The sequence below is a fragment of the Gobio gobio genome (genome assembly GCF_949357685.1).
Source record: "Gobio gobio genome assembly, chromosome: 6".
Lineage (NCBI taxonomy): Eukaryota > Metazoa > Chordata > Actinopteri > Cypriniformes > Gobionidae > Gobio > Gobio gobio.
In genome coordinates, this window is record NC_137102.1 from 45,320,214 (window position 1) to 45,342,815 (window position 22,602).

Below are 22,602 nucleotides of genomic sequence, written 5' to 3' on the forward strand. Positions count from 1 at the left end.
AGCAGCACAACAGTTTTCAACTTTGATAATAAGAAATATTTCTTGAGCAGCAACTCAGCTTATTAAGGTCTGTTCACACCGGGACGATTTTCACGCGTGTTTATCCAGTCCCTCCAGAAAAAGCGTTCGGAGCGTTATGAATCAGCGAGTTGATTCAGCGGTTCGGAGTGTTATGAATCAGCGAGCCGATTCAGCGGTTCGGAGCGTTATGAATCAGCGAGTCGATTCAGCGGTTCAGAGCGTTATGAATTAGTGAGTCGGTTCAGAGCGTTATGAATCAGTGAGTCGATTCAGCGGTTCGGAGCGTTATGAATCAGCGAGTCGATTCAGCAGTTCGGAGCGTTATGAATCAGTGAGTCCATTCAGCGGTTCAGAGCGTTATGAATCAGTGAGTCGATTCAGTGGTTCGGAGCATAATGAATCAGCGAGTCGATTCAGCGGTTCGGAGCGTTATGAATCTGAGTCGATTCAGCGGTTCGGAGCGTTATGAATCAGTGAGTCGATTCAGCGGTTTTGGATCGCCAAAGTCACGTGATTTCACCTGTTTGGCGGTTTGACACGTGATCCAAATCATGAATCGACTCACTGGTTCATAACGCTTCGAAGCTTCATGATGCTGTGTTTTGAAATCAGTCACCTCTATATAAATCGTTATTTAGGTTTTTTTTGCGCACAAAAACTATTCTCGTTGCTTCATAAAGTTTTTGTAGAACCACTGTAGTGAGATGGACTTTGTAACGATATCTTAAGTGCCTTTTATGGGTCTTGAGAGTGTAAAGTGCATTGTGCCAATGGAGGCCTTTCTGAGCCATCGGATTTACACTAAAATATCTTCATTTGTGTTCTGAAGATGAACGGAGGTCTTACGGGTGTCCAACGACATGAGGGTCATTCATGTATGACAGAATAAAATTTTTTGGATGAACTAACCCTTTAAGAGATTGCACTTTGTGCATTGGAAGCACTCAAATGTCTGTTTTGTATAGCTACCTCTGTAAAACAGGGTTTTTTCAGAAGTTGTAGCATATTCCTTTTGTAAAGCAACAGAACTTGTTTGACTCAATGTTTTGTAAATTTGATGTGTTTATTAAGGTCTTCAATAAAATAAGATGAGAACTTAAATATTCCCAGCACTTTCTGTGATGTAGTGCTTTTTTTCTCTTTTTCATGATCATCAAACCGCAGTTTTTGCAAGTTCCCGCAATTTTATCGCACAAAATTGCATAAATATCCCGCATTTTCCATCGTATTTTTTAAGAAAACGTGCCGCATAATCATTGATTTTTGCCCGCAACAATCACAAAAAAAAGCCATATTTTTCTGGAAGGACTTTTTATCGCCTACGTTTAACGCCTTGTGAATAAATAAAGGGTGCCAATGTGAGTGTGCACACCGACGCACAAAACGGCAGGCGTTAAAAAAAAAGCGTAATTAAAAAAAAAAACGCCATGGGTTCGTTTTCCGTTTTGACGCGGCACGTTAAAAACTGTCCAACCAGTGAGATCAGCGCTGTAGTTCACGTGCCTGGAGCTGCTGAAGTGACAGTAAAACACGACTTGGTGGCGCTCAAACACAAAACGGTCTTGCCGAGCACACATTGATACGACGAAGAGGAAGTAAGTAGACAAAGAAGAAGATGAGCTGCTAATGCTGCTTGCCAGTAAGAAAATTGTGTGTGAATGGTTTTGGCAAGCACGTAAATACTGTCTCTCTTCTTCTTCTGTGTGCAAGCGAGTGTCAGAAGCGTAAAGTGGCGCAGCACCACCTTGTGTACCGGGAGCGCCATCTACTGAATTTGCACGTTAACTCTGCAAAACGCCAGTGAATAAACAAAAAGCACCGAAAAACACTGGCGACAATGCCCGGTGCGCACAGGCCGTTAGAATGATTTCTGAAGGATCATGTGACACTGGAGTAAGACGACTCGTGAAAATTCAGCCTTGCCATCACAGGAATAAATTACACTTAAAAATATAGTTACAGTTATTGTAAATTGTAATAATATTTCACAATATTACTGTTTTACAGTATTTTTGATCAAATAAATGCAGCCTTGGTGAGCACAAGATAATTTTTTTTAAAAACAATAAACATCTTTACTACCCTTTTGAACTATTGAAAAATGGTGAATACTGTTATGTAGAAATGGGATTTGGGACCAATCACATTGTGCAGGGGGTGGGGCTATCCAGTGCAATGCCACAAAGATAGAAACCAAGCAATTGGTGAAAATGTCCAGTTGCTCTTTGTGGCTGGTTAGGACAGAGAGAGATTTTTATCGCGCTGTGCGTGGTTACACAAAGCCGGCTGTGGTGCTCATGCAGCAAGATTTTTTTTTTTTAAATCTGTGTTTTTCCCTTCATTCTTTCCTTCCCTTTCTCCTTTATTTCTTTTTTTTCTCGTTCGTTTCACACTCTCTTCACTTTTCTCACGCTGCAAGAAGGACAGTAGGTCAAGGAAAGAGCGAGCGATGTGCTGGGGTTTCAGTGTGGTATAGAATGCAAATGAGGTGTGTAGCGAGACTTACTGCGGGCCTCCGCCTGAGGTCTAACCGTACCACAGCTGTGACAAACCACCACCACGCTTCAGCCCTATTTCAACCAAGTATCGACGGATGGTGCAGGAGTATTATTGTAAATTAAGCCTAGTGTGTTTTGAAATATTTCAAATGTAATGGTGCTTTTAGAGTCTACATTGTTGATTGATAAATGAGAAATTTAAGTCACGAAGAGGGGAGGCAGCTTCACAGGCTTATTAAAAACATTACATCTCTGTCTGCCTGCTAAATTGGTCTGGGCAGGTACTGATAAAGCTCTTTTTTTCTTCTGCAGTACTCTTTACACAAAAACACTGCAAAGTTCAAATGTTGGTTCAGAGTGAGACTGAAGGCTTTGGCCAGAGGGACTGCGTGCTTTTGCTCTCTTTCACACACGCGGGTAAAGGTGCAGGTGTATTCATGAGGGAGCCATGAGATGCTGCTGGAATGACAACGGTAATCGGAGAGCATTACCTTCACTGGCTGCAAATTTATGCAAGACCCTATATATATGATATACCAGATACAAAAAAAAAATCCCCCGGATTTCCAGATGTCTCTGGATCATTATCATCACTTTGCAGCAAAATTGCAACCATGCACAATATTTCAGCATCCTCACTGCGAAGACAAAATTCAAGACATTTGGACTCAATTTGCACTTAAGTCGTAAAAAGATTATTAAATAAGAACTTTTATTTATTATTATTATTTATGGGGGGGGGGGGGGGTCTAATGCTATTTCATGCATTCTCACTTATTTACACTGTTAAAGAGTTGGATTCTCAGGCAAAACATAAGTATTTTGAGTATTTCTGTGCCAAATACACTCCTTCAGGATTCGTACAAGTTTCGGAAGGTTTTTTTTTTTGAGCATGGCCCTGTATGACAACATATAAGCAATTCTGCCCTTTATGATAACTTCACCCATCAACGAGCTTCGCCAGGTTACGAAGCCTTCGTCAACGGCGTCATTTTTTTCTTTGACCACAAAATCAACAATGTCACTAAAGAAGGTTGTGAGGGAAAGATAACCTTGTTCAGCTTCCCAAATAACCCAGCAGCATTAAAGGAACAGTGGATGCAGTTTGTATTCCCGGAGCAGCAACTGATGTGTTTGTTTGTTCCCAGTCACGCAGAGCTTAAAAACGGAAAAAAATATCAATGGGTTCACTCCGAGCAGAATCGATATTATAGCGTTTCCGTTTTTGCGTTCATCAATAAACATTACTGTTCCGAAAACGGTTTGATTTGAAAAAATACCGGTTAATAACGTTATTTTAATTTAGCCTATACTTTAAACAAATATGTATAAATAGACTTATTTTCACTCAATAATAATATAACGCATGGTAATTAAACTTGAATATTTATTTCATAACATTTTTAAAACCAGAAATACATGCATTAGAATGACAAAGCATAAACAGCGGACCTGTTTTAATGGAGCTTTAGACAATCTAAAGTGGCCCTCTTATGCCAAATTATTTTCAGAAGAGTGATAACATTCTTTGTACATAACTTTTTTTCAATACGACTTGTTTTAAAAATTGCATGAATAAAGAATAAATAAACTGGATAACCATTGCTCTTTTAATGCACCGTCAACTGCTAATTTCAAAGCAAACACTGCGCAACACGTCCTTGCATCACATAATCAAATTCAGTCAGCTAATAAAGCTTGATTATTTAATGCAATATACCATTTAATACGAAGCATCAACCGTCTATATAGAAAACATTGACCTGTCCTGTATTGGCAATCTGAAAGACTATAGGAAAAATGTTTGATAGTAGCCTGCTTGAACAGGCTTAAACAAAATCCATAAACTTAAGCTTAAAGTCCGTACTGCTTATTTAAACGTTCGAAAAGAATGTCCTCCAATACCTGCGCATTCATTGTAGACCTCAGCGGGGAAAGAAATGTACTTGAGCACTGACTTGCGTACCGGTAGATTCATAGATGACTGCTGCGCGGGCATTTCACTCACACTTGATCCGTCAACGTCACATGCTGTAGCTACTAGCCTACTCTATTCATGATTGGTCACTGCCAAATTAAAATATTAAAGAGAACGATAAAATAACGTTATTAACCGGTTAATGGTAATTTCAAATTAACGTTTCTGTTCAGAACGATTCAAATTGATTTTGATTTTGTTTTCGTTTTTGTTCCTCTTAAAATTTCGTTCATTTCCGGCTTTCGTTTTCGTTCCTTGAACCGGTTCAGAGCCCTGCAGTCACGAGTCGAAACCACTGGCGGGGAGTGAAACTGCATCAAATGTCTGAGCTGAGTTGAATGATAAAAATCTCAGCATTATACTGTCCATTGGTCATTCTGATAACTTCATTAGCAATTGACAAATATCGTTTGACCACTAACCCGAACCCTGGTGGTTTGATTGCAATCACATGGCTGGATAAAAAAAAAAAAACAGAAACAACAGCCATAGCAGCTGAGCTTCTGATTCTCAATCATGAACATTTCCTCTCACTGTGTGTCCCATTAATTAGTGCCTTGTTGAGCGCTAACGAACGCAACTTGTGTCAACAGCTATAATGTAACAGCGTAACTGGAAAGCGAATAATCTGTTGTGTTGATACTCCCATTTGTTACCATCAGCTGAGGCGGTGCAGTGGTTCTAAGATAAAAGGGGTACGTAAAACATGCGTGTGCCGTCTGAATAATCATCGAGTGTTGCGTACACAGATGTAGAACGTTTGCACCCCTCGAGAAAACTCGAGTTATGTGTCCAAACACACATAAACACACGGCATATGCAAACATGCCTGAGTGTGTACATGTACAGGCTCTCGTACCCACACAAACACACAAAGGAAAGATAAGCGATCCAAGGAAGCCTCTTTTGGTTCAGGGATGGGTTTGGATGCCCAGCTGGTACTTGAGTCTGGTGTACTGGCGCCACCCCTCACAAGCTGCTACCAGCCAACGCGCTACAACAGCACCAGACGCACGCCGCGCCAAGAGTGTCCTGCCAGCAGTGCCTGCCAACCCTACCGGAGAGAGAGAACATTTGTCTGAAGAACGAGAGAGGCTAAGAGGGAAGAGCGTAGAGGAGCAATCATGGGTTTCAGGATCACTGAGGAAGAGTAGAAGAAGGAGACTGGGCTGGTATCTAAAAGGTTGTAGGTTTGAACCCTCATCAGCTATGACAACTATAGCTAGGTCCCATGTATTTTTAAAAGTTGAACAAAGAATGTTTAAACGGAAATATACGCTTTTAAAATCTTTACATTTTACTGATTTTTATCCAAATCAGATGAACTGCAGAATGAGAGTCCCTCACCCTAATACCACCAGCAATGAAAAATGAGAAGAAAAAAAACCGAAATAAATGATACAATGAAATATATTTACATGACAAAAAGCAAATAAAATTAAATGCAAAAACACTAGACTCTGCTGAAAAATGTAAGTTATTTATGTTTTAAATTATATCAGTTAAAATGTAACTAAAATGTAATTATTAAAACTAAATAAATTGAAATAAACTCTAACCCTAACTAAAATGAACAATAAAGAATCACTATTCAAATGATCGAAAACTAAACTAAAATGAAAAGACAAACTAAAATAAAACAATATACAAACTAAATTAAACATTCAAAATTACATTAACCCTTTACCAAGTACCAAATAATGGGTTATGAGTGTAAATTATGAAAAAAGGGACCATTCGCTCTGTCTAGGGTTGAGGAGGCAGATACTTATAATTGTTTCTGCATCTCAAGCTGAATAGGATTTAAACGTCAAAAAAATTAGACACTTCACCTTTTAGTCTCAACACAGTGAGGCAGAACTTGTAAACTGTGTGAGGGTCATTCTCAGCATTGTTTGGACATGACACACACAGCATTAATAAGCTGATACAGCACCGGTCTTAAGTGTGCGTGGTGAAGAAATCTGTGCTGTCTCGTCCAATCAGAACTGACCTGTAGGGCCTGTAGACCATATGCACAAAGAATCTGAGATTCCTGACACGTCCTGAAGCATCAAGCGATATAATCTCTTCCATGTTAATTTGAGGTTTTGTCCCTGCTGAAACAGGTCATTTTTGAGCCACAAAGCTCCACCCTCAGTCATAGCTGATTGGTCCAAAATCCAGCTACATATAGCTCTATAATAAACATTAAATGTGTTCGGAAATTAGCAAATTGGCAAGAAAAACAAGAACTGAACACATTTTTAATAGTGAGGACAAGGATTAGGAAACAGAAGGAGTCCTTCATTTTTGTACCATTCCAAATACCCTTCCCCTCGATACTCTCAACTCTAGTCCTCCTCAACTGAGTCTGGATCAAATATTAACTATAACTGGGCATGCTCAGTGCAGCCCCTGTGCGCCTCACTGGATAGCAATCATAAACAGCCAGTGGCTTTAACTTTTTACTCAAAGCAGAGCGCCAACGTGTTCGAGCAAACAATAAAAACCTGTTGTTTAGAAAATTGTCATTTTTGCTGACAAAATTCTCCTATAATGAAGAAAGCTGTTTTGAGTGCAATATCCATATAATAATAAAAGACATGTGAGCGCATGTGAGAGAAAATCATTTAGAGTGCATGTCTGTTTGTTCTTCTCAATATATTCTTTAACTAGGGATTCTCTTAACAAATAGCCTCACTTCTCCTTCGTTTCCCATTGTGCATATGTGCATGTGTGTGCGTGCTCCTTCATTATTATTATTCCTGCGTGTCGTCATACTGCCCGCACAGCCTCTCCTTCCCCCAAGCCAGCTAGCGAACAGCATCATGGGGGAAACAGCAAGATTACCCAATCAATCTTCCCCAGAGAGAGAGAGGGAATGAGGGGGATGGGAAGGAGAGAAAGGCAGACATGCATATACGCACACAATATCTATATACAGTACGCAATTTCCATATTTTACTACACTAATCTTCCTGATGACATCATACCAGCCGGCAACCATCAGAATGATTAATTGGAGACCGAATACTCCAGACACAGAGGATACTTCGAAAAATCTCTATATCAGGGAGAAAGACCGTGATTGCTATCGGGATATGTTGCAGGCAGGATTCGAACCTCAAAATGTCTAGTGCACTAAAACGGGCTTTTTCAGACTAAATATGTAAGACTGAAACAGTCTCTTCTTAACTCCAATTGACACATTTCCCATCACCATTTGACATTTTTACCATCAAACACTGAAATTACAGGCAGTGTTTCCGTGACTGCCCAAAGCATGTAAATATGAGTCACGTGATTGGTTGTCTGTTGCTAAGCATCTAGCTGTAACATTCTAACAAATCGCAATGTAAAGCGTTTACCCAAGATTAAAAGCGGGAATGACGATAACCTAAGGTTAAGCGAAGTGTGAAAAGCCCTAATGTCTGGTTCCAGATGTTGTCTACAAGCATTCAACTGAGGAATAAATAATCCGTGTTGCTGCAAATACTAAGGGGAAACTGAAAAATATGGGCAACAGTTTTTAAAAACTGGAAAAGAGATAACTGCAGTATTATAAATATAGAGAGAAACTTTGTAGACGAAGCAGATTTTAGCATTTCAGCATTGCATGACAAAACACACACAAAAAACTTTTTTCGCCAAGTCTTATTTCTAAAACAGTCTGTTTATTAACCCAACTGAAATTCAAGACACGGATGGTCATGTGATTTCAACAAAGGCAACTGAAATCTTAATCTTATGTCAGTGTACCTGATTTTAGACATTTGTCTAAAGTTGTATTTTTCTCTTTTTTTTTTTTACATCAAGCAAATCAAAAACTGATTTAAATATTTGTATTACTTAACCATTTCATTCTAATCCCTGTAAAACTTTTAAATTTGTTTGGATGCTGATAAAAAAAAAACCCATCTTGAGCAGGACAAACAATAAGGTGTATTTGGATCATCAACCAGATCTGAGGTGTTAGCATGTTGTGAGTTGTCTGCGGCGGCGATAATCAATGCTCATTACGAAGCTTTATGACTCAAGCCCGGCAGAAAGTGAAGAGCACACAGACGACTCTGGCATTCAGAGGTGTTGCATCCCAAAATTCCATCCCCATTGCCAAGACACCAATCCCACAAGATCCCTGGATTAGCCCTCAACCATTCTCAGGATTAGAGGATTAGACCGTTATATTCCATTATCTTACACCAAGAGGATTCCTGACTGTTTTGATTTTAGCACAGAAGCAGCCAGGAAGGTGTGGGCAATGCAGACCTGAAGACCCAAACACACACACACACGTGCCTCTACAGAGCTGTGACCCAACAAGGGAGCAAAGGGATCAGAATAAGAACATGATAAATCACTGAACTCAAGGACACCCTAGTAGCAGAAAAGACCTTGCCAAGACAGGCACACATGATACTGCAGCTCGAACACACATGGGCTCATTTACACACACACACACACACACACACACACACACACACACACACACACACACACACACACACACACACACACACACACACACACACACACACACACACACACACAAACACACAAACACACAAACACACACACACACACACACACACACACACACACACACACACACACACACACACACACACACACACACACACACACACACACACACACACACACACACACACACACAGACACACAGACACACACCCACCCTGGCAAAAGACTGTTTTCAGTGGAACACAAAAATAAATCTACACATACATTGCTCATAAACAACAGTTTTATAGGTACCTCAAGCTCCAAAAAGGACAAATAAGCATTGTAAACACACCATTAAAAATAGTCCTAACGAGTCGTGAGTTCTGAAGTAATATGATAACTTATATATGATTTATGAAAAAATGGGGCATATGGCACAGGTTTTTAACAATAGAAAAGATAAAGATAATCTATGGATAATGACAAATTCAGATCTGTTGATCATATAAAGCTATTATGTCGCTTCAGAAGGCTTATATTGTGCACTACTATATTATACTATATGGGCAACCATTATTTAGTTTTTTTAGTTTCTTTTTGTTTTGTTTTGACAGCCGATGGTCCCTTACAAACTAAGATATATGTTAAAAAAAATTTGTTCAACAGCGGTGCTGTTATTGTTAACTAAAACGGTTAAAAATAATTTTCATTCATTTAAATAAAGCTGAAATGAGATAAAATATAAAATATTAGGTGAAAAACAGAACTTAGAAATGTTGCCTTGGCAAATAACTGAAATTAAAAAAGTAGAAGTACTAAAATGACTAAAAATAGAACTATTAAAAAAAAAAAAAAATGACAAAAGCACATAAAATACTAAAACTAAAATTAAAAGTGAAAATATAAAAATAAAAGCCAACACAAAATATTAATAAAAACTATAATAGTATGCAAATAATACTAAAATAACACTGAAAACATAACAGCATACAGGGTTAAAATGACATGAGGATTTTATATTTTCGGGGTGAACTATTCCTTTAAGCAGATGAAAGGAATGTTCGGAAATTTAGAATGGGAAAAAAATCCCCATGTTCTGAGAAAAAAAATGTTCTGTTGGTTTATATAAAAAAAAGGAATATTTGCACAGCTAATTAAAAGGATGTGCATATTTTATCATGTTTAACAAAGTCATTTAAACAAGTATTACATTTAAGATCAATGAGCGACGACATGCATGAGGCGTTTGCGATTAGCTATTAGTAAAATACTGCAAATCACATCCCCGAGTGCGGAAACATTTCCTCTAGAAACATTTTAGTCAAATATTTGGTTTGGGTTTTTTTATACAAGCCAATGCAATGTTGGTCGGTGGAATGAAATCGCTTCTGTTTCCTTCCAGATGTTGACATAACTCTTGACACTGTGCAGGCTCCTTCTGAGCTGTCGTCTCCATAAACGCCACCAGTCAAGTTCAGCAGATAGACTAGAGGTCAGGCTCTCTGAACTAACCCTGATACCATTAACCACTAAATCACATTCCCTTTTTATCTCTCTCGTTCTGTCTTGGCTTATGCACATGGGGTTTCTGAAGCGACTTCACCAGATGTTAGAACATAGGTCTTGTGGAACTGACCTCTGTAAGCACAAACAACACTAGAAAAAAATTGGGTTATTTACAACTATTTGTATCATATTAGTGACAGGATTATGAATTAGCCAATATTTGTCTATTTTTAGACTATTAGCTTTGGCCAATAACCTGATTAACAGAAATGACAGTTCAAAACTCTACCAACAGCTTTCTTAGTGAATTTTGAACAAATATTGTGTAAAATACAGTGCATCCGGAAAGTATTCACAGCTTTTCACTTCTTCCACATTTTGCTATGTTACAGCCCTATTCCAAAATGGATTAAATTCATTATTTTCCTCAAAATTCTACAAACAATACCCCATAAATGACAACGTGAAAGAAGTTTGTTTAAAATCTTCGCAAATTTGTTAAAAATAAAAAAATGGAAGAAAAAAAAAATTATTCACATCCTGTTTCCACTGATCATACTTGAGATGTTTCTACAACTTGATTGGATATGATTTGGAAAGGCACACACCTGTCTATATAAAGGTCCCACAGTTAACAGTGCATGTCAGAGAACAAACCAAGCCATGAAAGTCCCAGTGAGCACAGTGGCTTCTATCCGTAAATGGAAGAAGTTTGGAACCATCAGGACTCTTCCTAGAGCGGAGCGATCGGGGGAAGAAGGGCCTTAGTCAGAGAGGTGACCAAGAACCCGATGGTCACTCTGACAGAGCTTCAGTGTTTCTCTGTGGAGAGAGGAGAACCTTCCAGAAGATCAATCATCTCTGCAGCAATACACCAATCAGGCCTGTATGGTAGAGTGGCCAGACGCAAGACACTCCTCAGTAAACGCAGGGCTCCAGACTAACTTATTTCACTAGGAGCACAGTGGCCCCCCAACTGTAAATTTTAGGGGCACAACCAGAAAATTTAGGGGCGCACACCGTAAATCAAATTTTTTTTGTCTTTTATATGCATAAAAAAAGATACAACATAAGAACAGAGTGCAAACAAATGTTAAATAAATACACAATAAAACAAAGACACAAATGAAATAAACATTGCTTTAATTTCAGGAAGGTCTGCTAACATTAATATTACTTTGAAAGAACACACCTACAAAGAAATCTAATAAAGTAATGAAATGTAAAATAACACTGCATAGTTTTCACTGTATAAATTGATAGATTAATGCTTATAAAAGCTAACGTTATTAATTCAAGAGATGTGAATATTTTCTATTTGCCTTTTGTTCGATTCCAATTAATGGCTCAATCGTCAGCAGGTTTAGGCTATTAGACGCTGCCCCTTTAAGACTGAATGCAGCACTAATAATATCATATTCTCCCATTTCTCCAAACTATTTATGCCCATTTAAGATATAAACTGTTAAAGTAACTACTCTCCAATCCGGTCATTTTGACACAGGCTATTTGTTGTTTATTTGATGGTTTAGACGCGCACACAAAGCCTAAAATATAAAGTGCAAGTCGGTCCATTTCGCAGCACACACACATACGCCGCCTTGAAGTCGGAAACAGCATCTCTTGCGTGGATTATTGTGCATTTAATAGCTCTTTATTATCAAACACATCCTGCAGTTTAGCAACAGTAGAGACTGCAGATTACAAAAATCACTGATTCTGACGTTAAGTTTAGTTTTAGGGAGAAATGACAACGCAAGGCTGTGAACGGAAGGATGTCGCGCTCGACGGAACATGGCTATAGGAATAGTTTTACCTCATATCTTCTTTTTATAATTCTTGGAAGCCGAAATCGAAAATAAAATTTGATTAATATCACAGCACATCCCTAAAGTTTAAACTTTTGTTTAGTTCTCTTGGGCATTGTCACTCATTAAGCTGACTGACGTGTTGTGTGTGCTGTAGCTCCACGTGAGAGAGCTCGCTCGCTTTCTCTCTCTTCTGATTGCGAATGGCAAAAATGCATCACGGACAAATGGTTTAATATTATCTCATATAGAAACGTCTGGCAAAGAGGGAATCTGCCAGATATATAACGTCTATCAATTATAAATAGTAAGTGTATTTTCTTAATTTCTCCAGTACCGACAGCAGGTAAATTTACTGGTCGCACATGTGAGACTGGATGTAAAATTCAGTCACACACTCAAATTTTGGTCGCAGTCTGGAGCCCTGAAAAGGCACATGACAGCCCGCCTGGAGTTTGCCAAAAGGCTCCTGAAAGACTCTCAGACCACGAGAAACAAAATTCTCTGTTCTGATGAAACAAAGATTGAACTCTTTGGCCTGAATGGCAAGGGTCATGTCTGGAGGAAACCAGGCACCCCTCATCACCTGGCCAATACCATCCCTACAGTGAAGCATGGTGGTGGCAGCATCATGCTGTGGGGATGTTTTTCAGTGGCAGGAACTGGGACTCTAGTCAGGATCGAGGGAAAGATGAATGCAGCATTGTGCAGAGCCTTCTTTGATGAAAACCTGCTCCAGAGCGCTCTGGACCTCAGACTGGGGCAAAGGTTCCTCTTCCAACAGGACAACGACCCTAAGCACACAGCCAAGATAACAAAGGAGTGGCTACGGGACAACTTTGTGAACGTCCTTGAGTGGCCCAGCCAGAGCCCAGACTTGAACCCGATTGAACATCTCAGGAGAGATCTGAAAATGTCTGTGCACCGACGCTCCCCATCCAACCTAATGGAGCTTAAGCTGTCCTGCAAAGAAGAATGGGAGAAACTGCCCAAAAATAGGTGTGCCAAGCTTGTAGCGTCATACTCAAAAAGACTTGAGGCTGGTGCCAAAGGTGCTTCAACAAAGTATCGAGCAAAGGCTGTGAATACATATGTACTAGTGCTGTCAGTTAAACGCGTTATTAACGACGTTAACGCAAACCTATTTTAACGGCATCAATTTTTTTATCGCGAGATTAACGTTCTTTTTGGTCTAACAAACTTTGTAGTTTTTTCACATGCTGTTGCAGCAACTAGTAACGTTAGAAAAACTACAACACCACTCCGGATGTAGCTAGACCGGAAACAAAACATCAGGCACGCTGCGGCTGCCCACACTTGTTTGGGCCATTAAAAGAGTAGACGTGGATGGCAAGCGTGAGACGCCGAAATGAGAAACGTATTATGCCATGGTTTAACTCAGGGGTCTTCAACTAAAAGTGCTTGTCTTGAGCGCTGCTTTCTGCTCTGATGGTGCATTCACACCGGACGCGAATGAAGCGTTTTGCGCGAGTGATTTAAGTCAATGCAAAGACGCAAATAGACATTCTGCGGCGCGAATTAAGCGGCGTGCATGTCGCGTCATTCGCGTCCGGTGTACCTGCATGCTTGACCGCGCGTCTGGGTCTGAACGCAACAGTGAGCATTGCAACGTTAACTGTTTCATTAGCCTACGTCAAAAGGCTTCGCGGTCCGGATTTGGACCGGAGTCCGCTAGTTGGCGACCCCTGGTTTAACTGCACTATAGGCGGAGTCCTAGTTTACCTTGCATGTGCACTTTGTAATTTTATTTTGTATCACCCTGTTTTGATCCCTTAGAAAGGGCTGTTGAAGGGGCTGTTTGTGCAACAAAGTATTTTTTTCACCCTTTTATTGATGGACAGTGTTACATTGTGTGAGCGATTATTTGCTCCAAGTGTGAATGACTGCTTCAAGTGAGAATGTTGGTGTGAAATCGAACACTACAGTATGCCAATGTTGTTTTCAATAAAACAAACATTTGAACAAAGCAAGCCGATCCACTTTTCTATGTTGATAAGAGCATTAAAATAAGAAAAAATAATGGGACAAAAAGAAATCAAGGGACATTTAGAATAAATAAAAATGTGCGATTAATTGTGATTAATTGTGAGTTAACTATGGCATTAATGTGATTAATCGCGATTAAATATTTTAATCGTTTGACAGCACTAATATGTACATATGTGATTTTTTTTCCCCGTTCTTTATTTTTAATACATTTGCAAAGATTTCAAACAAACTTCTTTCAGATTGTCATTATGGGGTATTGTTTGTAAAATTTTAAGGAAAATAATTAATTGTAACAACAAAATGTGGAAAAAGTGAAACGCTGTGAACACTTTCCGGATGCAAGTATTTGTTTGCATCATTAAACTGTATTCATACATATTAACAATTTAATATAGGCCACAAGCTGCATTTAACCCAATAAATTCCTTTAATGTAGTTTGTTTGAGACTCCTTTTTTAAGACTAAGACAACTGTCACTTGCATTAAAAACTGCATTGCAACACAGAGTCAACAACCCTTATATGACCTTAATTTTAACAAACATATGCTTAAACCAAACGTTTACAGTCAACCTGTTCTGAGCCGTCCATCGATCTTTCTCGCTCTGCCTCACGCCCGCGGGCATCCCAGCAACAACAACAACAACTGACATTTCATTATGCCTTTCACTGTTACTGAAATATTACATCTGTGAATGCAGAGCATTCAGTATGTTAATCAGATTACATGTCTGTCTGTGCAAATTAAAAAAGGCGCACAATTCTGTGTTCGCAGGGATGCAGTGCGGCTGCTTTATGAAGGCCGTTGCCGGAAAAATAAACGGAAATAAACATCCCATGCTTGTCTTTCTAACACACACAATTACATACCGTGAGCATTTTTAAATAGGACAAGCAGGGAGAAACATGATCTGGAGCAGAACACTATGTACACACACATATAAAGCATCTAACACACACTAATTGACGCGAAAACCCTCTATTCAGCTCATTTAACCTTTATGTGCTTATGGAGCGCTTGCATCATGTGACGCTTTGGTAAGCAAATCTTCCATGTGTCATTCACTAAACACCATCACATCAATAAACATGGACAATAGATTGAGGCTAAGACCCAGCCCCAACGCGCATCGCCATTGGACGAGAGGTTGAGGCTCGGCTCCGCCCCAGCCACCTAGAAGACTAAAAGAGTCAAGTCTGCCTATCACTCACATAGTCGTGGAAGGCCTTGGCCTCGCTGGAGTGCTCACAGGTCTCACGGCGGTCTGGAGCGGCACAGTACAAATCCCAGAATACACTGCAACAGGAAACAGAATGAGACAGTTAAATAGAACATATATGTCAAACAAGTTGAAATGCACACACTATAAGCATCCTACCACAAACAAAACTTGTAGAAGCAGCCAATAACTTGCGTTGACTTCATCTGTGCTTGATTAATGATTAGGAAAGCTATGTCACAGCAAAGCCAGACCAGCAAAAAAAAGTCCATTTAAACTTGAGCTGCATTCATGAGATTCGAACACTCTTTCACCGCTCCCACCTGCTTGGCAAAAGCAGCATGTTACAGATCAATTAAGCCAGGGATTTCCTCAATTAAGAGCCTTTGGGTCCTGCAGGGCTGTTTGGAGGGGGAACAAGGTTTGTGTCCAAATGGTATTTTAATTACTGCACTGAAACTAAGTACCTGTTTAACTGGCCCAAATTAGATCGCTCCAGGTCTTCAGATATCGATTTAATGGATAACCTATAAAATCTCCTGGAAGAAAAGGCCAGCGGCAGTAAGGCTAAAGACTAACCACTGCCACACGACACGCGCCTGCTGTTGCTCTCAACAAGAAATGGTAAATAAACATATAAATAAATATATAAATAAATATAAATATATATATCAAGTACATCATATATATCTATATCTATATCTATAGGTATGTGTACTGGTCAAAAGTTTGGAAACATTACTATTTTTTATGTTTTTTAAAGAAGCCTCTTCTACTCATTAAGCCTGTAATTATTTGATCAAAAATACAGAAAAAATGAAATATTGTGAAATATTATTACAATTTAATATAAATGTATTTTTCTTAATCTTAATATACTTTAAAATAGAATTTATTTCTGTGATGCAAAGCTGAGTTTCTCCATCATCACATGATCCTTCAGAAATCATTCTAAAATGATGATTTATTATCAATGTTGGAAACCGTTGTGCTGCTTAATATTTTTTTTATTACCTGTGATTCTTTTATGAATAAAAGGTTTTTTTAAACAGCGTTTATTTAAAATAGAATATTCTGTAACAATATACACTACCATTCAAAAGTCTGGTGTCAGTACTTTTTTTCTTTTGAAAGAAATTAATAGTTTTATTCAGCAGGGATGTTAAATAAATGCTATTATCTTTAACTTCTCATTCATCAATGAATCCTGGAAAAAGTATCACAGGTTCCAAAAATATATTAAGCAGCACAGCTGTTTCAAACATTGTTAATAAATCAGATTTTTAGAATGATTTCTGAAGGATCATGTGACACTGAAGACAGGAGCTGTGGCTGATGAAAATTCAGCTTTGCATCACAGAAATAAAATATATTTTAAAAGTATATTAATATAGAAAACCATTATTTTAAATTGTAATAAATACTTACTGTTATAATAATTACAGTTTTTTCTGTATTTTTGATCAAATATAAGCAGGCTTGATGAGCGTAAGAGACTTAAAAAATTGACATAAAAAATTATCATGTTTCCAAACTTTTGACCAGTACTGTGTGTGTCTATATATGGGACACCTACTGATATGACTGCCTTTGTGCTAATGCAGGAAACTATCTGCTTTTTTCCTGCAAATATTTACCAGGATAAAGAACATTCCTGAACAGCTGTAGAGCAAGTGAAAGAGTTACACAGGAAAAGGAGAGAGAGAGAGAGAGAGAGAGAGAGAGAGAGAGAGAGAGAGAGAGAGAGAGAGAGAGAGAGAGAGAGAGAGAGAGAGAGAGAGAGAGAGAGAGAGAGAGAGAGAGAGAGAGAGAGAGAGAGAGAGAGAGAGAGAGAGAGAGAGAGAGAGAGAGAGAGAGAGAGAGAGAGAGAGAGAGAGGATAAAAATGAGGGACCCTTTGTATGTGGGGGTGGGGAACATTAAATGGGAAGAGGAAACTAGAAACAGACATGGAAAAAGAGAGGGGAAAAATGGAGGGAGAAAAAGAGAGGGGGAAAACCTCTCAAGTTCCAGATAAATTGCTGGATAACATTTCAACAAACATATTTTAGACGTATTTTTACACAAATTACAAAAAAAAAACCTTTTTGTAATGTATGCTATACATTATGCTAAAGCTTTAAATATAAATGGCTTAAAATCATATAAAAAAAAAAAGATTTATTAAACAAGCATGTGTCAGCTTTATTTGAAGTTTAAGGTGACTAGCTTGCTAGTTGTGAAATGTAACCAACTCTGAAATTATAACAATTACAGATAATATGAGTTCAGGAAAAACTTCTCTCCACCATTTTAAACAGCTGAAGCATTCTATTAGTGCAATGGCCGCAAGAAATGATATGCATTTGGCAAGGCTGAATTTTCAGCATCATTACTCCAATCTTCAGTGTCACACAAACCTTCAGAAATCATTATAATATGCCGATTTGGTGCTCAAAAACATTTGGTGCTTATAATCGTCTTTGAATGTCGAAAATGGTTGTGCTGCTTTATATTTAATGCATCTTACCTGAATACATTTTTTTTTAAATAAACCCTTACTGACCCAAAATGTTTGAACGGTACTGTAATTTTCTATTAGGAAGATGGTAGGACCTTAAAACCAAATAACCTGTGTAGTAAAGTTTAATAGATGACTCGTATACATGGTCTAACCCCACAAGCAGGTTTGCCTGACTGACGTCATGGCACTTCCCTGCGAGCCAAACAATGCAATTACAATGAGTCGGGCTTTACGCGTGCCTCTGATGCTAATTGGAGGGAACTACATTCTCATGTTAATAGATTCTCTTAAACACTAAGCTCTTCTCTGGGGGCAATTAAGCAAATCCTAATGGTGAAGACAATACGAGACAAAAGCTGGGGTAATACGACCACATCCATACGTATACGGACTTTACAGTAAGGAGCTCTTTCGCATGTGTATGACTAGGAGTACAGTGGTTTTGTCATTTGCATTTGAGAAACAAGATAATCCCGACCCTCGGCCAGCCACTGACCTCAGGTACCGGAACATCCGCGTGGCTTACGGCTAATAACGGAATCATGACAAATGGGAAATCCTCGCCGACGGAACACGAGCAATATGAGAGATGCAATTATGGGGAAGTTGGCGAGCCGTCACAAAGAGTTACAATGCTCTAACACAGAGGAGGTGAAGTTTAACGACTTGAGTTCCTTCCTCAAATCTGCACTTATCTCTCTTTATCCTACACGACTACTAGCGACCGGTGAGCTGTTTTAACCCCCTGGCCCCCTACTGGCCTTCAGTTTGTCACTGGGCCACCCCCAATGGAGGAGAATATATCCAAATTACTAGGCTAGCGGGGGATTCAGACACTTCCACACAAAGGAGAACGGTATGCAAAGAGTTAATCTGTGTTTGGGGTCTTTAACAGGAACAAAGGACAGCAGCAGAGACAAAGGTTGATGGAAGGGGTTTAGAGGAGGGATGGGACACGTCTTTGCCCCACCATCTGGGCCTTTTGTCTGAAGGAGCGGGGTGGGAGAGCCAGACCCGGGAAGACGTGCCCTCCATAAAGGCTGCCTGACCCAATAATACACCCACTGCCACGGGTCAAACCGCAGCAGGTTAAACATACAGTTTGACGGCTGGTGTCACAGCCAACCTTAAGCCTAGATTAGTATAAATCAATACAGAGAAAGTGAATACAAACAATATTGAAGTTGCTCTTGTAATAGATATACTTTCTCTCTATGGTGGGGTTGCTTTTGAGTTAACAGTTAATCTTTCACATTGTTGGTTAACCAGGTCAGGGTTCAAGAATAAGGATTTTTTTTCTGCTTACTAGGTTGGGCCAATAGTTCAGATTTCAACTTATCCTGTCCACATTTTTGTTGACCACAAATCACAAAAAAAAAATGCTTTTAAAAGTTTGATGAATTTCAATGTATAATTGTAAAGGTATAATATTTACATTTATTATTTAAAGGTGCACTGTGTGGAAATTTTAGCGGCATCTAATGCAAATTGCAACCACCCACCGCTCACCCCTCCCTTTCGAAGCACATATACCCCTTTTCCACCAAGGCAGTGCTGGGGCTGGTTCGGAGCCAGAGCCTAGTTTCAAATCGGTTCTTTGTCTTTCCACCCCCAAAGCACCATCTCCGAACCAGGAAGTGGTTCTTAAGTAGCACCAAAACATTGCTGGTCTAGAAGTGAGAACCGCTTGTATCAGGGGCTGGGGGCGGGGTTACTGTGACCAACAAGACGAACACAAACTTGTGACCGCCATTTTTGAAATAGCAGCTAATGGAGCTACTAGCGCCTCGATTGTGATCTCCGTCTATACAAATCACAGTGAGCTGCACGAATGCATTGGATTCACTGTGTTTTGATGCCGATGTAGGATCGTAAAGCCATGAGCATCAATAGTAACGCAATGTTCGCCATTGTTGATGGAAGGCTTGTTTGAGATGCATCGGTGCTGTGCAGACCGATCGCCGTATGACAAAGAGAGCATACGACTCCTTATGCTTTTGAATCGCTCATGCGGTACTTTGATACCATACGGTCTGCGCAGCTCCGATGCATCTCAAACAAGCCTGGTGTTTCAGTGTTTTTGTTTCCCTCTGCCTCGCTAGCGTTGATGAAAAAGATGAGACGTATACAGTGACGCAAGACCTGGCTCTGTGGCGGTTCTCTAGCCCGTGGAAACCGGTTCTTAGTAGGCTTGTCAGTCGAAACAACCGGCACTAGCACTAGCTCTGAACTAGCACCCGGTTCATTCTGGTGGAAAAGGGGTAATAGAGAAGCTACGGTGGCCGACACAGGACAAAGATGTCATTTTCTGAGACAGCAGAGAGTAGCTAGCTAGCGCTTTGTAGAGAAGTTTGTCCGTTTAGGGCTACTGTAGAAACATGGCGGAGCAAAATGGGGACTTCACTGTAAGGGGACCGCAGTGTATGTAGATAGTAGGGATGCCACAATTCTCAATATAATATTGAACCGTTCGGTACGGCCTTCACGGTTCAATACGCGCTTGTGAATTGCGTTTTTTTCGGTTTCGCATTTAATTAATTATTTTTCTACAAATTCTATAATTTGCCTCCATCCCAATACTGAACAACGCGACACGTTAGTGATAGAGTTATACTCACGGAACACTAGTTATTCACAATCACGAAAGTTCATTATTTGCATGCGTTTTAAAGCCTTGCCGGCTCATTCACGTGCGCGGTTTTAACATGCACTTTTTCCAAGCGCGCGCACTAAACGCCTGTCAAACACGTGATTACTGGACTAAGTAGTCTTACTGCGCTAATACTGTCAAATACACACAAGGTTAACATAAACACAGTCGGTTATGTCTAAAGTGAAAGTAAAATCACTATCCTGTCTGTATATTAGATGCCCGCAGGTCTTAAATTGACAACAGGGCAGCCTAGTGAACACGCGATCCTTAAAGGGACAGTTCACCTCTAAAATTGTGTCATCATTTACTCACTCTAATATTGTTCCAAACCTGTATTAATTTCTCGATGACAATTTTCATTTATGAATGAACTATCCCTTTAATGTTAATACAACAACAAAAGAAAAATCACTCTGCTCTTGACTGAAAAACTAATAGGCTACAGTAGCTAAGAATCAGTGTATATTTTATAGTGAAGTATTTTGTTTTATTTTTACATTCATTCATTCAATTTCATACTTAAATGCTGCTGTACAGCTCGGAGCTGCCAGTGTAAATCTTTATATATATTTATTTTATATTATCCAATACACTAGGAATGTGTACAAGGGTTTTTTTTAAGTAAAGTTTTAAGTTTAAGTAAGGTTTTTCAATTCTTTTAAGTAAAATAAAGAAAGAGTATTGCAATAAAAAATAGTCTTTTTTCTCTTTAACCGCTTGCTGTTCCTGTCGCCTAAGAATAGATTAACAAAAAATTTATGTGACAAGCCATCAGAACCGAACCGAACCGAAAACCGTGGTTAAAAACCGAGGTATGCATTGAACCGTGGACTAACTGTATTGTTGCATCCCTAGTAGATAGAAATGGCTCATTCTAAGGTAATAAAACATGACGGTTCATTATGTAAGGCCTTTCTACACAAATGAAAACATAGTTGTGTATATTATATTGCATTCCTGTCAATAGTTCCTCATAAATATTACACACTGCGACTTTATACAGTTTTCACACATATACATGTTGTTCATTAAATTAAATTTAAAAAAGAAAATGTGCAATAGTAGTTGTGAAAACAGTTTTTATAAATCACACAGGAATCTCCAAGACAGCAATACGTTCATAAAGACTTTTGTTGAAAAACTATAACATGCAAAACATTACTATTTGATTTGTAATTTTCAACACATTCTTACTGACACCACCAAGATTAACACGAGTCATTCTTTCAATTTCGACAAAATCTCATCTGTCAACCAGCTACAGTAGATAATTGTACCTAGCTGACAAGTTAAAAAAGTTGACAGGCAGAACCCTCCATCCTTACTGTTGAACTCTGCAGGTGCAATGCGATACAGTGACAAACAATATATCCTAGCTCTGAGTTTTTGCTTAAACCAGACATAACGAGAGGTGCATTGCAAAACATCTGGTCTGGTCAAACTATCTCTGAGTAATAGAAATAGTGATGCTTGTCTTAGTAAATATTACTAAATATGTTCAGATGAGCTGTAATTTTGTATCTTAAAGGGATAGTTCACCGAAAAATGAAAATTATCCCATGATTTACTCGCCCTCAATGTGTAAATGACATTCTTCTTTCAGTTATATAAAAAAAAAATGAGACCAAAAAAGTGCATCCATCCCTTATAAAAGTAATCCACACAGCTACAGGGGGTTAATTAAGGTTTTCCGAAGTGAATCGATGGGTTTGTGTCAGAGAAATATCCATATTTAACACATTATAGAGTAAAATATCTAGCTTCCGGGGGATCGTCTTCTATTCAACTTAAGAAAGCGTAGTGTAGTTGAAAATGCTTACGCTACGTACACCTAGGATGGCTTGAGGGTGAGTAAATCATGGGGTACCTTTCATTTTTGGGTGAACTATCCCTTTAACGCAACATTTGTGCGTTCAGCAAGAAAAAAAATACATACGATGTGCCTGATTATTACTGATAAT

At 39.0% G+C, this 22,602-nt stretch overlaps 1 protein-coding gene across 5 annotated transcripts in view; it reads right to left on the reverse strand.

Moving 5' to 3' along the window:
• LOC307127536 (single-stranded DNA-binding protein 2) overlaps positions 1 to 22,602 on the reverse strand; it is a 101,236-nt gene that overhangs the window by 49,507 nt on the left and 29,127 nt on the right. For all 5 annotated transcript variants that reach the window (XM_079818806.1, XM_079818807.1, XM_079818804.1 and 2 more), the window contains exon 4: positions 15,479 to 15,563. In XM_079818806.1, coding sequence (XP_079674932.1) covers positions 15,479 to 15,563 — 85 coding nt within the window. The remainder of the gene's footprint in view (positions 1 to 15,478; positions 15,564 to 22,602) is intronic.